Source organism: Tetrao urogallus, assembly GCF_951394365.1.
Source record: "Tetrao urogallus genome assembly, chromosome: 2".
In the NCBI taxonomy this organism is placed as follows: Eukaryota; Metazoa; Chordata; class Aves; order Galliformes; family Phasianidae; genus Tetrao; species Tetrao urogallus.
In genome coordinates, this window is record NC_136814.1 from 31,065,504 (window position 1) to 31,085,110 (window position 19,607).

General features: G+C 37.2%; 1 protein-coding gene across 1 annotated transcript in view; it reads right to left on the minus strand.

The window, feature by feature from the left end:
* Positions 1 to 19,607, minus strand: part of BIRC6 (baculoviral IAP repeat containing 6) — a gene marked incomplete at both ends in the record, with an annotated part of 169,687 nt that overhangs the window by 138,881 nt on the left and 11,199 nt on the right. The window contains 9 exons of the mRNA XM_079532802.1: positions 3,748 to 5,136; positions 5,849 to 5,907; positions 7,568 to 7,728; positions 7,819 to 8,041; positions 9,188 to 9,270; positions 10,373 to 10,484; positions 12,409 to 12,602; positions 12,942 to 13,079; positions 15,680 to 15,861. Of these exons, the coding sequence (XP_079388928.1) occupies positions 3,748 to 5,136; positions 5,849 to 5,907; positions 7,568 to 7,728; positions 7,819 to 8,041; positions 9,188 to 9,270; positions 10,373 to 10,484; positions 12,409 to 12,602; positions 12,942 to 13,079; positions 15,680 to 15,861 (2,541 nt within the window). The remainder of the gene's footprint in view (positions 1 to 3,747; positions 5,137 to 5,848; positions 5,908 to 7,567; positions 7,729 to 7,818; positions 8,042 to 9,187; positions 9,271 to 10,372; positions 10,485 to 12,408; positions 12,603 to 12,941; positions 13,080 to 15,679; positions 15,862 to 19,607) is intronic.

Consider the following 19,607-nt stretch of genomic DNA (forward strand, 5'->3'; position numbering starts at 1 on the left):
AGGCTTTTAGAGTCAAAGCCAATCTGGTGGAGCATTCAACACCCAGAATGTATCTTGCATTCTGGAAGGAATTCAGACTAGTGACACAATCATTGACAGCTGCCACAACACGAGCACAGAATCAAACAATACTCAAATAGATACAGGAATTAAAAAAAAACTAAGCTGAACCACAGGAAACTTGCCACTAAACTTCCAGTCCCCCTCGTACCTTCACTGGGCAGCATAGAAAGGATTAGCTTGAAAAATACTAGGTTCAGAACCCTTCAAAAATTTGCCCAGGAAATCTTACTAAAAGCCTCACTCCAGAAGAATGTTCTCTATTCTTGGAAATCTAAGCTGTTAAATTCCATCCTGGTTTATGAAAAAAACAGAATGCAATTAAACAGGGAGAAGTGAGAGTTACTACTTCTAGCAAGAAATAATTAAATGCACTATTATGGGATGAAGAAAAAATCAGCTAGCCAGCAGTTCTGCAGAAGAGAGTCTCGTGAGTCATAATATAAATCTAACTCAGTTTCCTGCCTACAAGTGCAAACATCTTAGTATGTATATGCACACAAAGAACGTACAAAGTGCAGTTACTAAGGAATTATCTTCTATTCAATAACATTTGTGTCTGCTTTTGGGTCAAGAAATGTGGACTGGTTTGAGAATGTCTTACGGGAAGGCAGAGTGATGTGTTTTTCTTCTTTGTTTTTTTTTCTTTCAAAGCCCTAGAGGAAAGTTTAAAGAATTGGAGATATTTGGTTTATGAAAACAAGTCATTGGAAGAAGACAATATCTGCCTTTTTCTTTTTTTTTTTTTTTTTTTTTTTTTTTTTTTTTTTCCCCTATAGCAGCCTTTGCCATGTCCACAAAGGACACAACAACAGATTTCAACCAGCAAAGATTATGCAGATGAAACCAGAAAAAAAAATTATCACCAATGATAGGGTTTATCAGAAGAAATTTTGTGAACAGACTGATAATGACACCCATGTTGAAAAACTCTAAGAATAGGCTGATCTCCCTCTGAAATACTAAATGTAATTGATCCTGACTTGAAGATGATTTTTTAGGATTAATTTGGCTGCAGCAAACAACTCAGCCCCTCCTCATCCCCATTTAGAACCCAAGGACTATGTAGGCAGCTTCTTTCTATTTTTGTTTTCAATGTTCTGTTGAAATTGATTAATACTCTCCATTAAACTCAAGAGCAAGAAATGTGTTGTAATTGAGAGGCACAAGATTTAGTGGCATTAATTCCCAAAAGTGTGAAAGCATCATCCAGTTCTGTCAGGCTTGCAACAAGAAATCCTAGTACAGACAACTCACTTTTGACAAGATCAAAAGTCAGTCTGAAAAAAACCAGAACCCACTAATTCCCTCTCAAAGAGAAATCACACCAAAATAACCTGTTACAGTGTAACACCATAGGTAATGTTTTGGCAAGACTACATACATGAGAAATCTAAATGCAAAAGTGCTTATAAATGAATGTGTAACAGATTTGTAAGAGTGGTTACATACAGTGTTTGTGGTCTTCTTTCATAGCTTCTAACTCTGAATGATTTAGAAAAAGACAGTAACCAACTGAACTGGTGTGATACCAACCAGAGCCTAACTTGGCCAAGGGAAGAGAGGAAAACAGAATATCAAGAAATTAAAGTCTATATTTTTCGTTGACAGAACTGGAACCAAGAATATATCCCCTCCCAGAGGTCAACTACAGGCAATCCTTGACAAAACAGACAGAAGCATTTTAGGCTGACACCTACACGCACTGTTTTTCAACTGTGATAAGAATAAATATTCCCAATTACAGACATGGATGACGCAGGTCTAAAACATATTTATGTATAAACACTCAAAGCCTTTAACGCTCATTCACACAGAGGAAACATTTCTCTTCGGTTATATCTTAAAGATGCCTACAGACAAAACGGTATGATACACTGAAGACAGACAGTATGTCAACAAGCACCAGCAACAGAAAGAGTTGACTATTCTGCACCCAGAACTTTGAGAACTCAAAGTATGTCTTTGCCTCTTCCCATCATCTGAGCAACTGAGAATACGCTGCTCACCCTCTGGTCTTGAAGAGTTCATAAATCAGAGAATATCATGATTTGGAAGAGACCCTCAAGGATAATCAAATCCAACTCCTGGTTTCACACAAGATGACCCAAAATTCAAACCACACATCTGCCCTGGGGAGCCAGTGCCTGACCACCTTCTGGTGAAGTCTTATTCTAAACCCCAACCTGACCTCCCCCATGCCCCCAATGCAGTTCCATGCGTTCCCTCAGCCCTGTCTGCTGTCAGCAGAGCTCAGCGCTGCCCCTCGTGTCCCTGTGAGAGCTGCAGCCATCATCAGGCCTTCCCTCAGCTCTTCTGCTCTGGGCTCAGCAAACTGAGGGGTCTCAGCTGCTCTTCGGCCATCTCACCCTCCAGACCCTTCATCACCCTCATAGTCCCCTCTAATAGTTTTATCTTTCTGATACTGCGGTACCTAAAACTGTTTTTCAACAGCATTCAAGCATTTCCACTGCACAGAAGCTCCAAACATTTTACTGAATATTTTTACCTATGCCACTGCACTGCAAGCTATTTGCTGGGATTAACATTCAAAAAATCAGTGAATGGCTCCACTCCCCTTTCAACACAAATCCTCATTACACTGTCAGTCTGCAGGGATCACCCTATACACAGCGATTAAAACCGAAGAGCAAAGACTGCAAAGGGATTTTGGAAGAAGTCTAAGAAAACAGTGTTTAAGAAATAAATAATTAAGAAAAACACCTTCTCAGTCACCTGACAGATAAGCAAGAAATTTTAACCTTCTTACATTAGAAAGATTAAGGATAGCCATGAGTGAACACAACAGAAATTAGGGGAATTCTATGCAAATGTAGAGCAAATTATACAACGAAAAGGTTATATCAATAGCAAAGCTTTCTCATTTTCTTTTTCTTTTCGTATTTCTGGATTTTATGCAGTACAGTTATATAAAAAAACATTTAAGATACATTCATTCCTTAAAAAGCCTCAAATTTCAGCATAAAACACTTGGACTCCAAAGCTTCAGTGCATCTGCTATAAAATCCTGGAACTCAGACTACTAAACTAGATATTTTTTATGGCTTTGGACCTGATTTCTCAGAAGTGAGAAAAACTATAGCAATAGAAGTGCCTGAACTGTTAAATATGAACAGAAATACACTGTGTTTCTTAAAAAATATTTAACAATGCTGGATGGATGGTCTAGCTCTCACAGTCAAGGCAGAGTAATCCCAATTACAAAAAGGCCTAAGCAGAACCAGCAGTCCTGTGAGAAAGTAAATAATCTCAACTGATAACTGGTGAAGGTACAAAAGCATCACCTTCTCTGCTCTCTTGAGTATCTACAATTATAGACAGAAGACATTATTCTGAAACAGAGAAATCTAGTATAGAAATAGTTACACATAAGAATTACTTTTGGGATTTTTTTCTGTCTGGGATTTAAGCAAATCTGTGACACTACAACAAGAAGTTCACCAATATACTGGACATAACCAAAAGTAATTCTCATTTTAGAGATTAAAATCCACATTTGGCAGAAGGAATCAACTGGAACCCATGCTCTCTAATACAAAAGTAAACAGCATATAAATTAAAAGGCATTTGCCAATTGCTATTTTGAGATTTATATTGTAACATCCTATACTACAATACAACTACAGTGAAATAAACATTAAGAAAACAGCTTTAAAAAAGTCTTACCTTTGGTGCACGCACATAATCTGTCTGTGCCCGAACAGTATATCACCGAGACAAACATATCTGGTTCCTCAGTGCCCTCTTTTTTAGGTGGCTCCACTTTGGCCAGAATTTCAAAGTTCGAAAGATCTAGTATTTTTACATATCCTCCCTGAGTAGTTATTACCAGGTGCCCAAGAGTAGAGATCTCAGATCTTCTCTCTCTCCCACTGCCATTTTTAGAAGTTAATTGTATTTCCTCTACAGGTTCTTCACAGTCATCCTCTCGATTATCCAATATATCTGGTGGGAGTAAAATCATTGAGGTAATTGTGTCCTGGGGGTCTTTGATATGCTGGATTTTTACCGGTTCCTCCTCTAAAGTAACTATTCTAGTGGCATAATTCATTTTATAAAGCACTAGGTATCCACCACTAACACTTCTCTGTTCAGGCTGAATTATTAAAGGAGTTGTTACATCTGCTGGTGGCTCATGTTGGATTACATCGATACTTGTGCCATTCACTACAGCAAGACTTGATTCTATTTCACCCTTCCTTCTATTACATAGTGCTGAGTTTAATTTATTTAAATTATTCAAGGCCTCTACTTGATTTATTGCACTCAGAGATTCGACAGGACAAGTCCGAAGTCCTACTAATAAATGAACTCCATCTGCACAAGGAGTGATTGAATCTACACACAGGTTCTCCTCCTCTGCAAACTTTGGCAGACGCAGGCACTGAACCAATGTCCCAGGCTTGGGAACCATGGAGCTCCACTTGTCCGAGTCTGGAGAAGTTAGGTTGGCTGCAGCATCTGCAAACTGCTGAATATAAGTCACAGGGGGATCCTGTAACAGCAACTGTTCTTGACTGTCCAGCTCCATTTCAATGATCTGTGGAACCGTGAAACCATCTTCATGTATACTTTTACTTATAAAGTTCACCTGTGAAAAAAGTTTTCCTCTTTCATCAGACTCCTTAATGCTGTATAGCAGCAATACAGGTAAAGTCCTCCTTACCAGAGGGGAATTCAGTTCAGAAATAGTGCAGGATTCATTGTCAGTTGATCCCTGTTCTGAGACACTCTCACCTCGAGTCCTGCTTAAGCCATCCAGTGACCGCTGAGAGTTACTGCTAACAGGAGAGGTAGCAGGTGATTTGTATGTTAATAGACCTCCAGCTAATAAACAAGGAAAGGGAATGTTGTGTTGCTCCACGTGTTTTTCCTTCATCTTTTCACTCTTACAGTTGGCCAAACAGGGGTTTGCCCCAAGTTCTTCTAGATCCTTAACCGTGTCTTCTAGAACATTTGCAACAATTTCCCACTGAAGTTTTTCAGGCTGCTGGAGAATGCTGAGAGCTGTTATATCGAGGTTGACTTCCATCGTTTCTTTTTGCGATGTATGCCCTTCAAAGCAGAAATTTTTAATATATGTTCAAAAACGAAAAAAGGTATTGCAGTATTACATATGTTACACACTCTCATGATTAAGAGAAAGTTACTGCTCCAGACTCAGTATGTTCCAACGTTCTGTTTGTCCAGGACTTAACAGTCATGAAACAATAGAAAAGGCCTAGAAACATTCCCTCAACACGAGCTCTTGTGTGTATGCACATCCTATTTTTCCTCCCCTGTTGCTCTCAATTCAGAGGAGCAAACTGATTATGAAAAGCAAGCACGTAAATCTTCCCTCTCATAAAAATTTCTGCTTAGACCTCTAAGAAGATAACACAGAAATACTATGCATAGCACTGTTCTGCTTACATCTGAAACCTTTGTTGAGAAAGAGAAAAAAGCTAATTTTTATCAAAGACCATATACAGAAGGAAATTAGATACAGAACTCTCTCTAGCAATCCCCTGAATTTAAAGGGCTTTTGACAGCTGTCATTTGTTCTTTTTCTCAGTAAGTTTCTTTAACAGTTTTTCTTTTCTCTTATGTGTACTCTTTCCACCACATGAATGACAACTATTGCCACTGCTTTCTAGGTCAATTTTTTTTCTTTTTTCCTCCTAATACCATGAATACAATATCCTCTGCTTTGGACAGGGTTTAAGAGCCTAAGAACAACAGTTTCCTTCCTGACCTCTACATAATACACGGATCAAATATAACCTACCTGTTACAGATTCTGATCTGGAATGCTCTTCACTGTCTGAATCATCCAGTAGGTCATCACTGAAAAAAAAAAACCCAACCATACGTATAAATGTCACCATGTACACTGCTTGCATTCCTATTATTCAATAAATCAAATTAGTTTAAAAAAGTATCAAATCTTTGCTATTACCCTGTATTTTTTTAGTCACCATCTGTATCTACTGATGAATTCGTAACAGACGCCATCATAGTGATTTTGTCAACAGACATTGAGCCAGTAGAGCAAATTCTGCTTTTAACTAGTCTCATTCTGCTATTGAATTCCCAACAACTCAGACATAAAATAAATGAAAACGAAAACCAGTTCTCAGAAATCTTTAGGAAGGAAAAACTTCCTAAAAACTGATGACACCCTCTTTAAAGTTCTTCAAAACAGTCTCTGAAAGGTGGAGCTGTCAGACTGGTTTTCAATTCTACTTCAATTCAACACAATCTTGCATCTAACACAGAAACTGTCACAATTCAGGATAGTCCTGTTCCAGTCATGTGTAATGTCTTCCTCTCACAGCACTGCAGTTACCAACATCATCCTCCCATGATTCAAAATAACTGAATAAGTTCTAAATTTTTCAAAAGAAGAATAAGCACAAAAGACATAAACAAAAACACTCCCTTCAGGAAATCGGATACAATCTTCACGTTGCTTTTAAAAATACTACCAGATGAGTCGTGTTTTCATAAAGGCAGATTCTGTTCAAGATCATTCTTCATGAGAAACAGGTTGTTTAGTAGTTCTAACAATATACAAAGCTTTACACATTTGGCTTTTCTAATAGAAGAAACAATTCCCTATTACAGGACCTTTAAATACAGAAAGAACAGTAGTGTCTTCGTACCTTTGGATTTAATAACTCCCAGTACCAAGATAGATCTCCACATTTAAACAAACTGGACACCTTCTCCTCTGGCCCAAGATAAAAGTCTTTTCTTTTGACTCAAACCTGATCAACCTTTATTTCACCAGACAAGAGCAACAATTCAATTGTTTGTCATCCACCCTCCTCTTGGGTGGGAAATGCACAGCAAGCTTCAAATGCATTAAGTAGAACAGAAGACACTTAGTCTTGAGCAGCATCACTGTATTATTTTGTGTGAGCTTTAATGAGAAAGGAGTTTCTAGTAACATACTGTAAGCAGCATAAATGAAGGAGTACTACTTACACTCATATGGCACTTTCTAAGCATCAGTATATTCTTTCACTTATTTAAAAGTTAGTCACAAATGAAAATAACTCCTACCACAGCCACAAGACTTATGACTGACATAAACAAAAATTAAGTAGATGCAATCAGAGAAAACACACTTTCTAGAAATCTAAATAATCTTCATTTTCCAACCTGAAACACATAATCCATAATTAAAACGAAAAGGCATTTCCAAACTTGTATTCCTTGCTTTTTTCCAGCTTCAGAACACCAGCATAGAATAGCAATGAGATTAGGTATTTCTTTGTTAGTGGAGAATGAAAAACTGAAACAACAGGACTAAAATGGAACTGGCTTTCATTTCATTTTCATTTTATACATATATATATGTATATGTATAATATATATATATATATATTTTTTTTTTTAAGCAATGCATTGAGTGAACAGTCATTTACAAAAAACTATCTCCATGAAAACACTCGTACTGATCTCATGTTTCAAAAAACATGAACTTAACAAAATGACATACCTGTCTCCTTCTAATTTTGGTATATCTGAGCAGCTAGATGAATCTTCTAGCCATGCTAGTGTTGGTCTCCTTGAGTCAACCCCTGAGCTCTGTTCTCCCGATAACATAAGTTGTTGCACAATAGCTGGATCATATGCATTGATCTCAAATTTCAAGTGGACCTGAGAAATAAGAAAAAGCAGAAGAGGCCTTAACTTATATCAAGATGCTTAAATCACAAGTAACTAGTTAATAATTCTTTTATTGTATACCTTCATAAGTTTGGAAACATCCCATATGCAGATCTTTCCTCGCTTTGTCGCGGCAGCTAGAAAATGAGGGCAACTTCCAGATCCAAAGCAGGCTATTCTGTCAGTGCCATCTGTGCAGGGAAATTGTGCTGGACTTGTTGCCAGTGTGACTGAAAGAGGTACATTCTGAGTGTGCTCACCCTTGACAAACGGGCAGTTTGGGGAATGTCTCTCATGTTCAGACCTTTTCACATTAAAAACAGACATATCAAAAATGATTTCTCACATCAAAAATACACACATCTTACACAAACTCACATCATGAAGTGAAGCTGAAAGTGAACCATTTCTGAAACTGAACGCTTCTGCAGATGGCTATATAAGATCATTCAGAAGTTGCTAAAACAGCTTTCCCTACAATTTCTCTACAGTAGACTTGATTAAAGTCTTTGATCATTTGCTGGATAGTCAAATTCAAACTGAGGAAGCTGTCCATCATTTAAAAAAATCTATCCATTTTATTGATAAAAAAAAAAGTTCTACAGGCAATAGCCCATTATGATATCACGAAGAAAAAAGGCATACTTTAGATTACCGTGAGTTATTGCTAGATTATTATAAGTAGCTTTAGTAAGAAGTAACAGTGTCCTATCTTTAGTTTTAAATCCACAAAGAAACTGAAACTTAATGACACACTGACCTAGAAGCATAAAAAAAACAGGAAGCATCTAAACTTGACAGAAGCAGAGAAATGGCAAAGAGCAATTACACAATTGCAAAATATCTGGAAACGAATGAGGAGAAGGAGATGAGGAACTGTGAAGGTAAGGCTAAAAAGAAAAGGCAAGCCAGAAATTCGTTTTGTTCAAATAATGATCATAAATTAACAGCCAAGATAGTAATTATACTAATGACCCTTTGAAAACCAAAATACGGTTCTGCATTTCTGTCACTATGTACAATTTTGATTGACTCACGAAATTAGTAATGGCTCTTGAATTTGACATAAAAGGCAAATACATACTACACAGGCTCCTCAGTTCAAGGACTTATGTTTATATCACAATCATACAGAAGACTGAGATCAGAACCCTACAAAGAAATGTTGGCCGTCATCTTTGTCAGAAAATAACTAAAAAGAAACAGCAAAACCAGATTTAAGAAATAAAACCAACTACATTTCTTGCTTTTACTATTAGACAGAAATTTGACAAAGTACAAGGAATTATTCTGTGATTTGTTCCATGGAATCATTCTGGAAATCCATTCTCATCAGTAATTATTCCTAAACTCACCAGAAATCCTATCAAGGTACTTGGATTTTAGCCTCTGAAGATTTCTGATCTCTTCAGCACAGACCTAAATCTATTCAAAATACCATTAAACTTACCAAGGTTCATCTGTAGGCTCCCAGCATACCAAACATACACTACAGGTAAAGCACATGGCTCTGTCATCTCCTGATGAAGCAGGCTATAAATATAAAAAGAAACAACTGAAATTCATGTAGCTATACAACATGAAACACTAATTAGGTGATTAAGTAACTCTCCTTCTAGTGGCATAGGAAAGCACCACATCAGATGCATTAAAAGCTACATACTAAAGTAATACATTACTAAATACATTAAATATACTAAAATATACTAAATACATTAAATACATAGCAATACATTACTAAAGTATGTAAGGGGCAATATTTCACATTAGAAAAACCAACCATGATACACCACATTTCTATAGAAGAGATCTAGAATCAATGCCTGTACAAACTACTGGATAAAAATCACACAGAAATAGAACTCAAGTGAACAGCATTACTACTAAGACTTTTATTTCTATGGAAAAAGCTCACAAAGTTTAAAAAAAAGTCAGAATCTCAGCTGAATTTAGCTACATGCTTGTAAAATCCTTATGTCAAATCCTGACACATACTGCCTAGCCATCACTATGTAAATCCATTCCATAAACAATTATTTTATAGTAAAAATGATTCCAAAGAATGAAAAATTGAAATAGGAAAGAGTAGTGCACTAGAATGTTGAGGTTGTATCTACTTACTACACAACAATTTAGTAATGTGATCTAGGACTGCTGTGTGTTACTCTACAGTTTCTTTAAATCACACTAGGAAGGAGTAATTAAAAAAACTCTGATGTCAAGTTGTTTTTTTTTTTTTTTGCTTTACTTGTATATACTTGTATTGTAAAAACTAATGATATTTACACAATAATCTAGTGAGGAGGAAAAGAGATGCTAACTCTTTAACTGCCAAGTTACTTTTTACTTGAGAGATTTACTTGATATTTAGAATTACCTTATAATCATGCTTAGTTTAGAACAATGTTTTTAGTGATCTTACAAAAAAGAAGTAAACTCAAGGTGTGCAAAAAAGAAAGGAATTTAAAAAAAAAAAAAAAAAAAAAAACAACACGAAAAGAGTTGAATGGCTTTTTTTTTTTCCATTATGCTTTCTGCATCGTTACAGGAATTGATTAAAAGAAAAAAAAAACAAAAGGCATTTTTTCAAACCCTCACCTAGGAGACAAATACTAAAAACAACAAAACCTTTTACCTGGTGGTAGAATCCAGCTTGAGCCATAGGATCTGGCTGTGCCCACCTATAACCCACATGAGGCCATGAAGTGAATGTCTCTCTCCTGTTAGCTTCACTATACATCAAAGACCTAAACGGGCAAAAATTCTACATTATCCAAAACTAGAATCACCTAGAATCGTAAAAACAGACAAAAAAAGCCCCCTACAAACTAAAATTAAACTCATTATGACATATTTTTCAATAATTTAGATACTGCTAGAAATAACAGATTGTTACCTATAACTTATATTTAACATTATTGATGAAGGTCATAGAAACATTACAAAGTTCTGACACTTGAAGGCCTAAAGTGTGTCAGCAAAAGAACATAAGCAGTGCACAACAACATACAGGCCTTAAAAGCAAACAACTAAGTAAGCTCCCATGTAGCCTATTTGGTCTAACTGCAGCAAAGCATCCAGAGCTCCTCTGCATTTAGGGTTGAGAACCTAGACTAATAGAACTGTTGAAGGGGTTTCTTTTACAACTACTGCAGAAATTTTGGTGTTAACTAACTGAACATATATGAATACTCATGTTTAAAAATATCCCAGAGGGATATTTTAAGCTTGACTGAGAATATGGTGTGAACCCCTTGACACGTTACTCACTGCATGCTGTAATACTTGAAAATTATAAACTACTAAACCACAAAATCTGAAATCCTCCATAAATGCAACACCTACAAGGAAAATACACATCTCTTTTTGCCACTTTCCTTGTTTAATTTCAGTAATTAATTCTCTAGTTTGAAATACAGCACAACTATCATCATTTCTTTTTCCTCAACAAACGTATTCCAGTATCATCCCACATTTCACCATCCTGCACAGAAAGGTGCATACAGCTGGAAGAATTACTGCTGCTCAATGGAAAAGTGCCTCACATCTTGCTGCTTTTTCCCCCCAGCATCAGAAGTTTTTGCTGTCTTTAGAGAGAATGGACATATTAAACATTTCCTATGAAGGAAGTAAACTATTCTTGCAACACGCTGTAAGGGCTGCCTTAACTTCATATTTTACCGTTTTCAAAAATACAATGTGGCAAGTTACAGTCAAATGCGAAGGTTTGAGGAGTGGAAGTATGAGATTCAATCACTGAAAGAAATGTTAACATAGTTTCAAAATGCTATTCATATAGAAACTTTCAAGAAGGCACTCATCTATAAACTTTGAAGATTCGCCAACATTTTAACGAGTCGGCTTCTGAAGGTTAAAACAATAGGTTACTCACTTACTTACACATCATCACTAAGATCAGAAAGAGATGAAGCAACAGTCTATGAGGTAAATTTTCTCTGATCCCAAACATAGCAGCAGACTAGAGAGTTCAGAAGTAGCATTTATACTCAAAGGTAACAACTTCCTAAACTTTATCCTCTAAAAGACAAAGCATGGGCATAACTCCTTCCTGCATGAAGGAAAAGGAATTGATTTCATAATGTAGCATAGTGGGAATGCTCTAACTCTGGTAGATAAATTTGTTCACTGTGTTCAAAAGCAGCTTACATAAGCTCTTAAAGCTACGTGGTTTCTGAACATCTTAACATTGCTGTGTCAGTAAAATTTACACTAAATACTAGATTGAGTAGAGTTGATAACTCAAATAATCAGTCATGAGCACTCGACTGTGCAGACACAGCAATAATCAAATGTTACGAAAAGTAAAATGTGGGTGAACACATATTAACATGTTACAATACCACCTACAGAACTAAATTTAGGGCTGCAACCGGTATCTCTCTGAAAGCAAAGCAACTTCATCCAACTAGAACTAAAGCAGCATTGCAAACAGAACTCTCTTTTGGCAACCATAAATGTTTCTCTAAGTTTACCAATAGGTACAGTACACTGTACCTGAAATAATTTAATAGCTGTATGTGTAATAGCAACAAGGTACAGAACAGGATTAATTCCATGTTTTTCCCTTCAGCAAAGAAATTAAGATTATTTAGGAGCTTATTCTAATCCAACTAAAGGGTCAAATTCATCACTGATTTTATCTTAATGTACCTGTCCACAGACCGACCAGGTCCCACACCAAGTTCTGGTCGCGCGCTGGGTAAGAGGTAAGATAACCTATCCATCACAGAGGATGCTACAGGTAAGGCAGCAATATTTTGATTTATCTTCTTGAGTTCATTTACAATGGCACTGGCGACAGACTTCAAAACATGATGAGGAAGGTGGAACGTAACCGTTGCCCACTAAATGGAGAGAAAAAGTGCCTAGGTAAATATATTTTAAGATTCTGACTGCTGAACAACAAATAGCTCACAAAGATTTCAGAAGCAAAAGAAAATGCATCTGTTGCAATCTTTCTTGATTTCAATCAATTTAAGCAGTAATACAGGAATGGACACAAAAACAATACAGACACAATGCAAGGAAATATAATATCTTCAAAATTTTAATAGATAATAGATTTTGTCCTCTGCAAATGAAAACCATCACACTAAGTTAAGCATTTTGCATGCTTCAATAACAGTAGCTAAGCAAATTAAAGTTAAGAATCCATGTTAGACAGTACAGAAACAAATTCTTACCTTTGCAACTTTATGATTTGCTGCTGTTTCATGTGAGGTATTTTTTAAACCATCCTTCAGTTGTGTGATGAATAAGTCATATCCCTCTGTGCTAGAAACATCTACTTTTTCTATGCAAGCAGATAACAGCTGCTGAGCCTAAAATGCAGATGCACAAGAAGACAGTTAGCATCCACGCTGAATAGCTACAGAAAGGAATTACAACTGTTTCATCATTCTGGGAAACATATACTGGCGTACCCAGTTTATCTTACACTGTATCAGCACAACTCCTACAGAAGACACGGAGTTGAGCAAGTAGTTCCAAATTTTATTCTGCAGTCCAACCAATGGAAAAATCTCTGCGGCAATGTTAGTAATTATTACAAGTTCCCTCAGGTACAATATTAACAAACATTAAACAAGTCAGTCATACAGTTAACATATGACATATTAAAGCCAAGCAAAACAGATGACATCTATTGCCTAGAGAAATTTTCAACTCGGAAATAAAGCGCCCAGAAAAAGCACATTCTAAACATCCATTTATACAATTTTTTTCTTCCATTCCCACCTGTTTCTAGTTTGCACCACATCATATCACAGGTAAGAATCAAAGGCATACCTCGTGCACCAAGCACAGAGCATTCCATACTTGTTCTTAAGTAGGCTACATCTGAACAATGTTCCATTAAATATTTCAAGTTACAAACAAAAGGAAATACTTCCAAAGGACAACTGCCAGCCTTGACTTTAAACAGCCAGGAATTACAGAACGGTCAAATGGCCACCTGGTTACATGCTTGGGGAGCTCAGGGGAGACAATAAGAAGCCAAATCAGTCCCTTAGCTAAGGCCGTATTTGTTGCTCAGGTTTCCATAAAGTATTATGCACAACTCACATTTCAAAAGTCTCTCACAGACAATGTAAGATCAACAGACACATTGTTCATAATTTTGTAGAGCTGTAGGAGGAAGCAAATCCAGCATAAAGGCACTAAAACAACTTGTCAGTGCTGCCTATTAGAAATGTACACACACTGCTGGCAGACTAACCATACAAAAAAAAGTACTTAAGAGCAAAGATTTGCAGAGAAATTTTAGAGACTAATAAAAAAATTTTGAATCAAAATTCCTGATACACTTCTATGATGTCTGTTTCAATATCTGCTAAAACCTTCTCAAGTCTGGGTAACTCCTGTTTAAAGCTAAAAATAAGATTTGAATATTGCTAACGATATTCCTTCCATCTCACTGATCTGGCCCTCAACTCCTCCAGTCTAATCCCAACGACTGTCTTTGGATCCAGTGGAATATTTAGCTAAAAAAACTGACATGATCTTATAGTTTGTACTTGTATTAAACCATCTGAGAATACAAACCAATGACAGCAAAACTGTCATTGGCCTGGAAATGCTACCCTGTCAGCCCTCCTGGTCAGCCACACACCTCAAGGACTTCATAGCTACCCACAAATGATCTAAAACTGACACCAGGGTCAGAAAGCCCAGAAAACCAGAAACCTGAAAACCTCTCTGTAAAGATGTCTGTGAAGTGACAGTTTATTGCTATTACTCCTGCTTAAGACAAGCAGTTCAAAAAACCACCAGTAAACCACACAACCTACATTCACACAGTTATCTGAAATCATTGTTCAAGATAAGTTTTTGTATAATTTAGAGCAAATTTATTTCCTCTATAAACTGGGAAGTCCACTTTTCTCAAAGTGCTTTAAAGCTCTAGAATCTGGATTCAGCAGTCCACTCTTCTTCTTCTTGTTTTTTTAATGTATGCACTGCCCTAAATACTAGCAATGGCAGATGCTCTATGTTCTTCCCAAACAAATCATTAATCTTGCTTGTAATTGAAACTGCTGTGTAGTTTTATCTCCCTTATGTCACAGTCACCACACACAGGTGAAAACTACTGTCTTCACCAAGAGTGTATCTCATAGCAGGGTGTATGGGAACTGTTGAGTCACGGCCTGAACCTCTGATTGAGCACCTGGGGAAAGGACCTGGTCAGCCCTGGGAGCACAGGCGAAGGCAATTCAGCTGTGTGACCAGAAGGGGTGGAGCCTGGCTGCACCTCTCCTAGACCTCATTTAAGGGCTGACTGCCACAGGGGAAGGACCTCATTCCGGAGATCCCTCTCTGGTGGAGCTTTCTCCTTTGAACCTGGAATCTTCTGATTCAGGTAAGCAGTCTTCTTCCCTTCCTTTATAGCACCTTTTTATTGTGCCGATCCTCCCATCATATTGATCTGCCCAACTGCTACAAAGGTAAAATAGGAAAACACTAATGTACCTGCTATCTCATTTAAGAGATGTTATGCTGGCTGAATAAAACCCTGAGCATTAGATTCCAAGCAAAAAGGTACACGTTTTTACCCCTTAAAGTGATAATAAGTGCTTGGTTATATTGTCTCTCTTTTTCCACTGAAAGCCATAGGTATAAAGCAAAACAAGGATGCCCAGCAGCATCAACTTCCAAAGATCCCACTCATAAGCACTGACAAAGCTCTGGAATCATATTCTTACTTCTTGTCACTGACATTCCAAAATAATGTGCTCCTGATAAAGGAAGCTATCATTTGTTTGAGATACAAGTAATTACAGTAAGTTAGTGCTACGTAAAGGCTAGTAACTAAGAAACTTTTTCATTACATGCAGTTAACGTCACACTAGAAACTGGAGAACAAACATCTGGTTTCAGTATTTCTGACAGTTATTTACATACACTACTTTTTCCTGTACCTTACCTCTGTAACAGGCAATTCAAGCTGAACCACATCATCTTGTTTTGAAACAGGTGTTTGCAGAGCTGTGTCTAGCAATAAGATGCCATTGAGATCTTTTCTACATCCTACTGCATAATCATCCACAAAGATCACCTTGTCCACAGCAGAAATATACTGACACTTCACCCGTCCACCTGGTTTAGCTATAAAGGGAAAGACAAAAAAATTATATTAGAAAACAGCTTTTATTTTAAAGAAGATATTTGTTCTTGAAAGTAACATAAGAGTTCAGCAAAATCTGTTCTCCGAGATGGTCAAGTAGTAGCTTATTAGCTACAATAACTTTCATCACATCTGCTCTATTTTGTACTTAAAAAACCAGAAGATCCATTTTAAGAGCTGTAATGGAAGCCATCATTCACGTCTTATTCCAACCAGAAGGCCTAAGCCAGTGCTTTCAAGTCTAAGACATCTGATGTACATGATATCAATAATAAGAATTAAAATATACCAGCATGAGAAGTAGGACACAACTGTTGAACTATCATTAGGACCAATTAGTATTCATTAAGTAAAAAAATACTCAAACCTCTGAGAACTAAGCACAGCAAATGCTGTGTGCCAATGCCATTCTAGCCCACACCTTCCAGCACTGCCACTGCCCAGCAGATCAATCCCTCAGCACAACAGCTGGACTGAACAGGAGCGTGGGTGAGGAGAAGGAACTCTGGAGTACTTACATGCTGCCTGCACCTGTACGTTGTCAGAGATAAGAAAGAGAGGTTCCTTGAGATGCTAAGGTAGCTTACTTCTGTTCTGCACTACCCATATCATGCCAGTAACAGGTCAGAGGTTTGCTGGGAGTGGCAAAAGTGGCTGCAGATCAGTAAGCACAGCCTGTGGCAATGGGCATTATCCCAAGAAACATTTAAATACCCGATGTTATTACGTGTGCAAGGCTGGACAGGTACTAAAACCAAAACCATGTAATATCTACGTAGAATGCAAAGTGCTTTAACTCATAAAAATGTAAGCTGCTGCTACATAAACAGACTTTAAGCATGCTGAAGTATAAGGACACATCATGCCAAGGGCAAGTTGAAACCATCCCATGGTCAATACGGGTCTGTTTTTGCTGCACAGAAACAAGGGTTTCCTTAAATTCTGCACTAATCGAGTCTTGACCCTGTTCTCCTCTTTCTTCGGATGCTATGTGCTGTTTCTAATTACAGAGAATTAAAAACTGTCATCTAGGTAGCTGGCATGGAGATAAAGATAGCTACATAATTCCCACATTCTCATCTTCACAGTTTGGTGTAGACGAAAGCAAATTAAAACTTTTCAGAACAGAGGGCATATCAACCTGACCACACTGCATCCTCTCTCAGAAACTCAGCTCAAGAATAGTTGTCAGCTGCCCTTCTCATCAAATCTTTTGAAACAATGACTCATACTCTCATTCCAGTACATAAACCTTTGTCTGCACGAAGTATACCGCAACTGTAACCATCACTGTACAAGCCACAAATAGTTCAAGAGCAACAAAATCACTTCATAACTGAGAAGCCCTTGGTTCTATCTCACCAGAAAGGGCCCTCTGAACAGCACTTCAACCACTTTCACACTGGTTTTTGCCAACAGGCTGGACTTCCTCACCTAGGAATTTCTGCAGCCAACACAAATGCAGGCAAGGAAGTAAGTCATCCAACAGAAAAAAAAATAACGGTTTTTACAAAAAGGCATTTATTTTTTTTAACTTCTTTACAAACATAAGTGGTAACAATGTACAGGAAAGTATCACGTAAATAAAATGAAAAGTATCTGATGTGCTAAACTAGAAGTCACAGTAGATTAACACAGTTTGCAGTCTCTTCAGTGTGATCCAAGTGATGGATTCTGACACCATAGGACCCTTTTTTAATCTATCGCTCCTCTTCTCCTCCTTCCCAGAAGATAAGTGGCTCACCTTTCCAGGCAGTGCCAACAGAGTGAACATTTCTTTTGCACCTTTCTTATTTCCTGTCAGCCACATGAGAAGGTTCATGCTCCATTCAGCAGCCTGTCGGAGCCTTGGTTCTGTATGTCTTTCAAAGACAGATCACTCTTATTTTTTTCATTTTTGTAGAGACAGTAAAAGAAATCTCATGTCTGATCCACAAGTTGGCTAACAAATACCCCCTGTGTTATCAGTCCTAATTTTAAAAGGCCATGCAGTAGGTAATCTGTGTCTACTCAACATACTATTTTTGCTCTGTTACAAAAGTTATGACAACAGCACAAAAAAAATACATTGCCCAACAGCTACAATTCTCACAGGGCTTCTTATACTGTGGTTGCCAGAAAGATCTGGCTAAGCTATCTCTTAAAAAAAAACAGTTTCTAAGCTGATGGAACTCCAAGAAAAATATTTCATCAATATTTAGCATTGTTTCAACAGCCAGAGAAACATGTTCTGCAAACAACTGGTTTGCAATTTGCATAGCCTCTGAACTGCTGACAAGCTATTCTGCAAACAGAGCAGATTAATTCTGAAGTTCAAAGAACACATTTCAAGATGATTCCACTACTAGTCACAAAGTGGATCACAGTTCACATACTGCTGGTTGCACTGTTTACAGCAGTTAGTTGAGAACCAGGAAACAAGAGAATTTATACATCACCAGCATAGAAAAAAATGCTTATAGAAGTTTACTCATCCTCAAAGCATCTGCAGAAGGGTCATTTCTAACTTGGGACTGATATTTCACTATGTACCAAAGGACTCCAACCAGTATCCGTTGGCAAACCTACTGGTGCCACTACACATAAACTAGCTCTCCACTCTGGCTATGCTCACTGGCATTAAGTAGTGAAACATTTCTTCATAAGCCACAGCTCAAAAGTTCCATGTAAATTCATTAATGACTTGAGATAGATCACCAAAACTCAACTTTTATCCTCATTTTAGCTCCCATTCATTCAGCTATGATATACTCCGGGTGGTAACAGGAGAAATGGCCAAAGATTTTAACAATTTTGCTTTCCAGTCTTAACCACAAGTAAATCACAGCCCCTCCCAACTCTGCTTATCTGTCTAGGATTACAAACAAAATAAATCACAACAAAATCATTCAGTCTTTTGTCAGTTCCTATAAGGAAACCTGGCATGCTGGAATTGAGAGCCCAACATGTGGTATATGTCATCTACTAAATCATTACAGGCAGTAACCTGAGAAGCTGAAACAAAATCAAATTAACATCAGATTGTAGAAATGAATAATTTGAGAAAAGGAACGTTCTCCCTGCACCTTCTTTACGTCAAGCAATACAGAACAAGGACTACCAATTTCCTGTGATCAAAATCTGACCTACAAAACGAAAAGAAAAAAAAAAAAAAGAGAAAACAAGTTTGCTTGTAGAATATATCAAGATCTCAATGCATTTATTGTGACCCCTGTTTACAGTCATTATGATGAACCAAACCAATTACAGATATGGCCTTACTTTTACAGGAGTAGAACTAAAAGCCTTGTCTGAATTTTACTGCTCAAGGAAGCCAGAGCTCAAAAGAAAGTGGCTGTTCCATGAATACTCAGGGCCACCATCAGGAAGAGATGTAGGATAATGTTGGCAGTAATATATTTTACCTTTTCTATTATTACCAAGAAGTTAAAATGTCTTGAAAACTACTGACCAATGTGACTGCACTACAATATATTGTAGCTAGTAATTCTCATGCTAAGAAGCTCCCAATGTAAAACAAAAACCATCAAATAATTCCTAAGTTAGTAAATTAGGCCTTATCCTATAGCTATCTATAGCTAAAGTGAGAGCAGTAAATGTATGCATCATAGCACTAATTCCATAATGCCAATATCCAAGACCAATCAGACCTAAAGAAATATCCATCATTTCTATCTACAAATGCAATTAGGCCTGTATTATTATTATAAAGCTGTATTTCTAGAGA